Source organism: Ricinus communis, chromosome 10 (genome assembly GCF_019578655.1).
Source record: "Ricinus communis isolate WT05 ecotype wild-type chromosome 10, ASM1957865v1, whole genome shotgun sequence".
Classification (NCBI taxonomy): Eukaryota; Viridiplantae; Streptophyta; class Magnoliopsida; order Malpighiales; family Euphorbiaceae; genus Ricinus; species Ricinus communis.
The window spans coordinates 14,068,749-14,078,754 of NC_063265.1; the positions used below are offsets into that span (position 1 = coordinate 14,068,749).

A 10,006-nucleotide genomic window follows, 5' to 3' on the forward strand; every position below is an offset into this window, starting at 1 on the left:
AGTGACAAATTGCAGTTTGAGGAATATGACGAGTAGCTTAAGACTGTGAACTAGAACAATGAAGAATCAATAAGCGACACCTCTTTTTATATTATTATTACTATTATTATTATTTTCTTTTCGTCCGGCACTATTTCTTTGCTTCCTGGGTTAGATATTTGAAATAATAATAATAAAAAGAAAGTAGTGTTATTAACCGCATAGCAAATTTCCCAAGAGAAGGTGAGAGTTGGATTCCAAGTTCCAGTTCCAGTTCCAGTTCTGATAGCAATCTTGTGTTTCTCACAGTAGTAATCCATCAGATGCAAAGCATGAGAGGTCTCTTGAACAGACATGACATTCCAACCAAATAGCCCATCCACTTTCACAATGCATGTCTATTTTCAGATGAACGACCTCAAGCATCTATAAACAGTCTAAAAGGAAATCAGTGTAAATGAACAACTTTCCTTCGACCTACTTATCTGAGATATCTAACATTAATGGGTTTAGCCTGCTTGAGAACATATTCATAGAAATTACATAGGCAAAGCAGAATGAAAATAGTCATCAAGGGCAGATCTCATTTCGCAAGCAAAACTATGGGTCACTGCCTGGAACCTTCTCTATGTGATCATCATTTCCAGTTGATAATCCAGATGACGGATCAAATTGCTCTCTGCTCAGGAAGAGAGAATGTGGCTGCGGATAGGAGTTTAAGCTCGACTCTAATATCTGATGTGTAAGGACCATCTCTGATTTACCATATGATGTGCCCATGCACACTCGTTGCTTTTTCATTGACCTCTCACCTTTAGGGCTCTCAGCTGGGGAACCAACATTACAACGTGAATCTGGAGTCAATGGTTCATGGCGGGATGAGAAGGATTCATCAATAGAAAGGCTTTTGGCTGGTGCACGCTCCTTGGCAGCCTTGTCTTGAATGGGTGACTCCGAAGTTGGAGCCGGGGTTGCTGGGTCAGTCTTGTTGTCAGATTCTGGGCAATTATCACCTGACACTGGGGCTGCAGCCACTGCACCAGGCACCTCCCCAAGGACACCACTGAGACGCTGTTGCTCCTCTATTATCTTCTTCAAGTACTTCCCTTGGGCTTCAATGCGTAGTTGTAGCTGTCTCTGCACCTGATGCACTCAAAGTAAAGCATATATGGTAAGAGTTGTGCTGATATAAAAATATCAGCAGTTACAGCCCACAAATTTTAGCCAACAAGACCAATCTACATTTGCATACTTTCAACAATTTCTCCAAGACAAGAAAATAGTACATCAAAATTAAATTTTACTATTCATCCATTTTTTCTGTAAGAGTGTTGCATCAACTATAAACAAAATAAAATGATCAATTACGAAAATTATGCAGGTTAAGTTCAAAAAAGAAGCAGGTGGGCATAACAAAGAATCTCTTCCCATCCAATGGCTTGATAATTTAAGTATCTCGCTAATCATATTACATTCTAAAGCATATCATCATCGTGAGACACTAAGAATGGACAAAATTGTGAACTTGAAAGCTAACATCTCTCTTTCACATAGAAAAAAGAACTCAGAATAATAGAAGCCGTAAGATTTTATTAGCCTGAATGGACTCAAAAGAGAAAGAGGTATTGTCCTCATTTCTATTAATAATTTTTTAACTTTAATCTCCACAATGCTCAATTTCAAAAATAAAACGAATAAAGCATAAATAACAATTGCTAACAGCAGTGTATTGAAAAATCATCTCAAGCAAAGGGGATAAAAAACATGTCTGTAGTTTCACTGTTTTTCAACTTTTAAGTCCGTGATGTTATCTTGACAAATTGATGTATGTGGTTTAGTCTGTTACCAAAATTAGTATTGTTATAACACCGTTAGTTTGCTGATATGACACTTACATGGCAGAAGAAAAAGATATACCATGTCTACAAGAAAGTATCATATATCAGCAAAACATATGCCATGTCAGCTTCATGCCAGAAAATACTCACGGGGTTATAGCAATATACTTACTATTCTAAAGGACTAAATCACACAAACTAATTTTCAAGAAAAAGAAAACCACGTACTTAAAATTGAAAAAGATCCAACCACATGCCTGTTTTTATGCTTATTCCTTAAAAGAAAGGGCAAGAAACTAAACTTGCTCTTTTATGGTTATCATGTCCCAAACTGTCAACTATCAGTTACTAATTTATTTATCCTCATTATGTGGGTTTTATCAATTGAACTGATAACAAAGATCATACTATTGAAAAATATAACTAATAACAAAATATTATTTATTGGCTAATAAACCGCAAAGGAAAGACATGCCTCCAATTGCTCATGTAGTCGCTTCTGCACTTCCATCTGCAGCTTAAGTGCTTCTGTAATTTGCATCCCACTGTAAACAGTAAGACAATTTCTCAAATAAGATTTCAAATTGGTCACTCAAAAGTCAGAATAATCTAAAAATGCTATGCTGAATTTTGATTGATCCTTGGTGTCTGAACTTTTCAATGGCTGACAAGCTCCACTATGCAATTTAATGAAAAATAGCACCAATAAAAAATTTCTAATTATATAACTGCCACATAAATTTTGACATTGGTACGGCATATTTAAACAAATCATAATGGAAAATGAAACATAGAGGATAAGTACAGCGCCACTTACGATGAACCATCCAAATTGGAGAGCATATCGCCAGTTTCTTTCTTGTCAGCTTTTTTCCCTTGCGTTATCATTAGGATTAGCATTAGAAGAAAAGTTTGCACAGGAAGATTATAAAAAGTCACCGTGTGAGAGCGCATGCATATATTCATGCTCAAACATAAACAACAGTAGACATCAAATACACTTACCATCAGATGAAGAGTCAGGTAGATATTTTGCAAGTCGATATTTCTGGATGTATCATGAAAGCAGACAAATAAATATGAGAAATGAAGAAAAGGAATGTTGAGAAACAAACTCCTGAAGCAATCAGCCCAGAGAGGATTCCAGAAGATGCAAAAATTGACGTTAGTTTCTGCAATAAAACAACAATCAACTCTAACATACCTGTAAATGGCTTTTAACATGGTATATTGTTAAACCTTGTACACCCATAACCCTGAGAACACCCTTTGGCGTAGCCCCTACAGAGAAAAAAGATGAAAAAATAGTTCAGTGTATCCAGTCACACTTAAATTGAATTCACATACTTGGGAACACGCCCAAGAACAAGTTTTGAGTATTAGACCAACTTTTTTCTCTTCGTAAAGTTATAATTCTCAATTGAGTACTCCAACAAATTCAATAAATGAACTTACTACTTGAAGCCAGAATAATTTTTTTTTTTCAAAAATAGATAAAAGTTTCTAGAGCTTGGATAAATCATCATGTGTCTATGTACATTTATAACATGTGTGAACACACATGAATACATCCACATACATATTATATTCATGTGTTTGTGTGGTGCACATGCAAACAAGATAGAGAAGCTCATGCTGTTGTACTGAATGAAAAATAGAAAATTAATGTCTGGGATTGGCAGTAAGAATGGTAATCACACAACAAAAATTCACATTTGAATATAAGAGCTCAGCCAAGTGGAAAACTCACGATCTGGCCCACCAAGTTGTGCCACAGCATCAACAAAGCGTTCATGAAGCTCATGCGTCCAACGCAATCGTTGCTTTGATGCAAGACTAGGGTTATTGTTGAGACTATTCTCTCCATTGATGGCGTCCATTCTACTAGCACCACAATCTAAATGCTGACCATGAACTAAAGAACTTTTATGGACCAAACTTGAACTAGGAACACTCTTCAGCTGATACATATGTCATACATCTATAAGCATTAAACCAATTCAAAGAGTTAGAAGGTATAAATTGAAAGATTTTCCTCTGTTAGAAACTGAGCAAGGACCATACAAAATGAGGGAAAAAGAAAGAAAGAGAAGATTTATTATATCACCAAAGATTGCATGTAAAGAACAGAAGCACTTCACAAGCTACAATATCTACTAAAACATACAAAAGAAAAGAAAAAAGAAAGAGTGGGTTGCACAAGTTCCTTTATTAATGAAAAAAAGGAGAGCATGCTCTTATGACCTTCAATAGCATATGCATCTAACTATTCATCTAGGCCTAAGCTGAATCAAGTTGGGGTTAGCTTATAGAATATTTAACCTAAACCAGGCCATATTCCTAAACTAGCTGGTGTCAACTGCAAAAGTCATTTTCCTCCATTCTCCACTCAGCTAACTAACAGAATATTCACAGATAAAAGCTAAGAAAATTAAAAATGATCAAAAGTCTTTTCCCTGATTAATGAGAAATGTATAACACAAACATGAAGTGCCAAAACTATGTCACGCGCAAGGGCTGAATGAGGACAGAATTACTACAATGATAAAATAAGCCGAAATGTTTCAGTTGACAAACAGAATAGGATATCTACAGAACAAATGACCCAGAGAATCACTGGTTTAACTCTTTTCCATAATTCTATCTTTGGAAAAAAAAAAAAAACTTTTCCATAACAATTCATGCAGTTATCCAGCACTTAAACTAAACTTTTTCCATTAGTCATGAATCCATGTACCATAAGCCCAAAACATTAATATAGGTCCTCAGAAACCATTAGCATGATGGCCGAAGAACCAACATTACATACAAGCAACTATGCCAAACCTGTATGTATGAATATTTAAATATTGAAGTATTAAAAGGATTTGGATAATGAGCCAGGCTCAGAAAAAAGGAAATACTTGTTTGGGCTGGAGGGGGCAGGGTGTTAGGAATCATGAATGAGAAATTATGCATTCAAAATTCAATTAGCATTTCAGCTGACATAAGTTAAAATGAAGCAGACTCAAAGTTACTACTATTTACACTGGGATTGTGAAGGCTTAATGCATGAAGAAGAGATTCTTTGGCGAACCCTAGAGACGAGATTGTCCATAGTTGGTGCATTTTTTGATAGAAAACAAACCACAGCTACAAATCCAACAGCGAAATGCCCATTCAGGGGTGGAAAGATTGAAAGCATAGATACAAATGAGAATAAAAAGAAGATTAAATTGAGAGAAAAGGCGTTCACTTTGAGCTCACAATCTAAGATTGAGCAACTTTTTATGTGAGAAATGAGAAGTGGAGCGGAAGGAAGGTGGAATAATGAGGAGGATAAGAGAACATAAAGCAAAGAGAAAAAAAAAAAAAAAGTGAGTAGAAAGGAGGAGTAAATGTTGAAAACATGGTCAGAGGTTGCAGGATTGGCGTTTGAATAGCAGCATAAGCTACATACATAATCAGCATATAACTAGCAATAATAAGAAACAAAAATCAAAACAAAGAAATGGAACAAGCAGGCCAAAAAGTAAAATAAAGAAAATGAAAATGAAAATGAAAATGAAATTAGGGTTATAGCAATCGAATAAGAAGGAAGAGGAACAGAGCCATATATAAGAAGGAAGACAGATAGTAAAGAGCATAGAAAGAAGAGGGGGGGAAGCAAAAGAGAAAAAAGAAAAGAAAGGAGAAAGCATGAAAGTGAAAAAGAAAGACGTACCAGAGATAGATCTATATGTGAAGGAGTCCCATAAAAGCATGGATTTGGGACTGAGAAATGAAATGAAATGTAATTCCGCCTCAGCTCAGCTCAGCTCAGGCCTCAGGTGTTGAATTGAAAATCAAAAGGGAAGACTGGAGAGAGAAAAGCCGATTTTCCTTTTTTGTTTGGCGTAGTTGAAAGAGAGATTAATAAAATGATATTATTATAGTAATAAAAGACAGAGGCAGAGAGAGAAAGACTTGACCACAATCTTATTCTTATTTTCTCTTCTCTTTTAAATATTTCTTCACCAAACAATTTTCATAATAGTAAAAAAGGGTATTTAATTATATAAATTATTTAAAATGAATTTTTAAAATAATATTTAAAAAGACACAGCAATTATACATAGCGGAAAAAGAGAAGAACGTCCGGCCTCTGGACGGAATCTATTTGAGGTTATATTCCGTTTCCGTTGTGTCCAAATTGCAAAGAGAAACAAACTAATATGTGATGGGTATGTGTTTGGATTTATGCACAGAAACACACAACCCTAACCCTAACCCTTTGTTTCTCCTATTTCATATGTAATACCGATATTTATGTATGTACATCCAATCACAGATTTATTAAAAATTATCAATAATATATAAGTCTAAAAAAGGCCTAAAGGGCTATACTTTTTGTTGCAACCTCCATTTGCATCTCTCATTCGGCTAATAATTGCTATTCCCTTTCTAGTTTCTGCCAATTGTCGCCCTTTTATTATTAATAATAATTACCAATTTTATTTACTCCTATTTGTTATCACTAACCAAAGACAAATATTCAGATCCACTCTCCACAAGGCTAAAACGAAATTCATTTGCACGTACTGCTCCAGTGGCTTATCGTACTTCTACTACTTTTATCTGCAACCAAAAATACAAAACAAGAATCGCATATCTAATCCTTTTCTATGCCATTCTTTCTTCTCAGCCTCGCCGGCCTTCTTGAAGCTTTCGCCCTTTACTCTTAACCTCTCTAGTCTCTATCTCTCATCCCGCATTCTTCTTCTTCTTCTTTCTGAATTGAAGCAACCCATTTGTCGGCATCATTGTCCAGTGTACCGAGTCCTAAAACATGTAAAATGCTCATCCGCAAAATATAAATGTAAAACTCCCATGTCTACCAATTTAAATTTACAATTACAAACATGTCATTTCCACTACTCTTGCCAACGCCCTTCACCCAACCACATTAGCATTTGTACACTTTGAAATTCTGACTCAAAGAATGACCTGCCCAATCTCACTCGGTTGAACCGGATGACTGCTAGCACTACCCAACAACTTTCAGCTCCATATACCATACCCACTCATTCCATGGCTATTAACTTGGACCATGTTAACCTCTGAGGTTCTCATCTTTGCTTCCTCCCAATTCAGGGTTGAGTCCAAGCTCGGCATTTGTTTCTTCCCTCCAGCTGGGGATCCTTCCAGATTCAGTCCCCCAGGACTCTCGTTTGAAGTCAGGCAGCTTTCAGTGGAACAATCAGCCCCTTGTTGATGCAGGCTAGATGGTACTTCCTCTAGGCCGCGCGCCTCAGCCTCCGCTTCGGTTTGCAAGGAGTGAAAGCCAAGTGGATCAACGGAAGCACTTCTTTTCTTCTTACTCCCTGAATCCTTCTGGATGTCTGAGTCAATAACTGTGCCTCCAAGAAATTGATCGGCAAGCATTTTACAAGCCCTCTCAAGCATGGCCAAGTATCTCTTTTCTGCATCCTGGCGAATTTGCAAATGCTTCTCGGCCTACATAGTAGAAGTGGGAAGATCAGAAAGATGGAGCACAGGGCTCCTTACCAAAATAAAATAATGCTAAATCATATTCAAAGTCTTGATATTTCCAAGTTAAAATGGTGAGTAAAGCTTGGCTAATTATTAAGTATTCCTTATTTTAGGCAAATGAGTATTGTCAAAGGCAGTTACCAAGAGGACCAGAATTATCAAGTCTCCCTCATTCACCTAACCATAACCATATTCACAGCCACCATTCTTTCATGGAAATAATCCGAAAATAGGGGCGGAAAAAGAAACAGAAACAACTCCACAGAGAGAAAAAGTTTCACCTCAACTTGCAGATATAATTTACTTTGTACTTCCATTTGTACTCTTAATGCCTCCTTGACTTCATAACCTCTATATGTAACATTTGCATAATTCAGTAATTCTGAACATTTACTGGGCACTAGGGAGTGTTTTTAATGACGAGAAAGATTATCTTACTCATTCATGTCAGAAGTTACAATATTTGGTGATGAACTACCGGCGCCAGGGCTTTCTAACAGGTATGAGCCAGACAGTCCTTCCATAAGAAATGGGGAAGATGTCATTTAACATAAACGAGCACAAAAGAGACATTCAGCTATTTCATGTTTCTCATCATATGACAATATAAAGATGTTTTAAAGAAACAATCAACTGCCAATGTCTAGTAGTCTTTTTCTATTGAATGAAAGAGATAACGGGTTGCTTCTTCTTTCTATTCTTGGGAAGTTATGTCTTTTCTTTTTGTTTTTTCTTCTTTTCTGCACCTAGATCATTCTTAAGAGATAACAACTGCACTGAAATTTGAATTTAGCCCTATGGAGTAACAAAATTCTGCCAATAATATCATGCACTATGAAGGAACAGAGACAGGAAATAACAGAAATTACCGTCTTTGGATGCTTCACCCATATCTTTCCCTGATTGCTTACCCAGTCTGTATTTCTGTAAATAGTAATACCATTCGCAACTTAAGGATTGATATTTTGTGCATACAGTTATATTTCCACACAAATTTTGAAAAATAAATAGCATGTCTAATGAAACAAACCTGGAGGTGACTCTTTAAATGGAAAAGTGTAAGCCCCTTAACGTTCATTGTCCGCATTATGGCCTTTGGTGTAGCTTCTGTCATCATTGTTAATCTCGATTTAGACTAAATAAGTGTCCAAGTAGTTAAACTACTCCTAACAGTTACTAAAACCGTGCATGAAAGTACTTTTTGGTGGACTAGTAACAAACAAATTACACCTGATATTAGGAACTTGCTCAAATAAACCTCAAAACTAGTTCCATCTGCCAAGTGAACAAGTATGAACTCAAATTTGGCAGCAAAGGATAAGGGATGGTAGACCTAAGCGAACTCAAGTTTACTGCAAGCTTGATCCTTAATTATTAATTCAGTAAGTTAATTAGATGGTTAGTTTGTTAAGCTTGGACTTCAGCTATTTAGGATATAACTCAGTAGAGTATTCATCATAGTTTCCTAAAGCCTGAATTGACAGGAGAAGACTGCAATAGGTGGATGTATAGTGCATTAACTAGAACCATCGGTTTCTTGTTCATTAAAAGAAGATGTACACTGAAGGGAAGACGAGTTAAAGTAAGTTGCTGGCTAAGAAGAGTAAAATGTATATCGTTTGCAAATTGACCAAAAACAGCTTCAGGAAATACAAAAGCAATGGCAGAATTCACAGGAAACACGAGAAAAAGCAAAGAGAAGGCCGAACTTTGTATTATGAAACTAAAACAGCACAAGGCATCAAAATAGGAGATAGAGTTTGACAAGTAGGATAATAAGAGATCTGAATACAAATTAAGGAGCAGTCAAGAGCAAACTTAAATGGGCTTAGACTGCAAAAACACATGAAATGTATTTCCAGACAGAAAAGAAGGTTGCTGCCTACTTATTGTGAAATTAAAAGAGCCTTTATAGCAAGACACGGTAAATAGTAAATGAAAAAAGTGTTAAAAAGTGTATATATGTATATTAACATTCTTGCAAAACATGGTGGTATGGGAATGAAGTCAAGAGAAAAAGTCAAAGGCAAGGAAATGTAATATGAAACTGAATTCCAAGAGTGCAGCTAGGATTTGTTAGAAAAGCCATATTATTTGGAGGAAGTATTTAAGCGAGCACAATATATAAGGTAATGCCAGAGTAGAAATAGAAGAGAATTAGAGGGCGTTCATGCGAATAAAAATTAGCAAAAGAAAGGAAAAGGACATTACTATTGGGACCACCGAGCTGAGAAATGGCATCAACAAAGCGGTTGTGAAGATCAGCAGTCCAACGGAGGCGAGGTTTGGGATCGGAGGTCAAGACAAGGCATGGCTCTCTTATTCCTTGATTATGTTCTTGTATTTGCATTTCTTCCTGCTGCTGATCCATTATCCCACCCTGCTGCTGATGGGGCTGAATCGTTCTCTGGAACATTTCTTTTCTTTTTTCTTTTTAAAAAAAATTCTTCAAATAAGAAGAAGAAGAAAGAAATTTCCCACACCCCACCACCACCATCAACCAACCGGCCAACAATTGGAGTGAGGGAGCGAGTGAATGGGTCTTCTTTCTAGTGAAAATCCCAATTTCCCAATTCTCAAAAATAAAAATCAGCCACAATGAATCTAAGAAAATCTTTACCAATAAAATAAAAAGAAAAAGCAGAAACTATGTAGTTTTATTTAAAACTACGTAGTTT

At 36.2% G+C, this 10,006-nt stretch overlaps 1 protein-coding gene across 1 annotated transcript; it reads right to left on the reverse strand.

Moving 5' to 3' along the window:
- Window positions 1-229: 229 nt before the first annotated feature.
- Window positions 230-9,900, reverse strand: LOC8283331. Its single transcript, XM_048380354.1, has 12 exons — window positions 9,540-9,900; window positions 8,359-8,435; window positions 8,198-8,252; window positions 7,767-7,845; window positions 7,610-7,679; window positions 6,840-7,292; window positions 3,568-3,790; window positions 3,022-3,098; window positions 2,823-2,865; window positions 2,635-2,692; window positions 2,293-2,362; window positions 230-1,122 (listed from the first exon to the last, which is right to left on the reverse strand). Exons 1-12 carry the CDS (start codon window positions 9,742-9,744, stop codon window positions 580-582), a joined length of 1,953 nt encoding a protein of 650 aa, XP_048236311.1. The 5' UTR covers window positions 9,745-9,900; the 3' UTR covers window positions 230-579.
- Between the last annotated feature and the right edge of the window lie 106 nt (window positions 9,901-10,006).

Excerpts from the sequence above, each read along its gene's own strand:
- LOC8283331 (XM_048380354.1), bottom strand. The coding sequence starts at position 9,744 with ATGTTCCAGAGAACGATTCAGCCCCATCAGCAGCAGGGTGGGATAATG. Across the intron at positions 7,680-7,766 it reads GTAACTTCTGACATGAATGA|AGGTTATGAAGTCAAGGAGG; the intron begins GTAAGATAATCT and ends TGTTACATATAG. Across the intron at positions 2,363-2,634 it reads TCCAATTTGGATGGTTCATC|TGGGATGCAAATTACAGAAG; the intron begins GTAAGTGGCGCT and ends TACTGTTTACAG.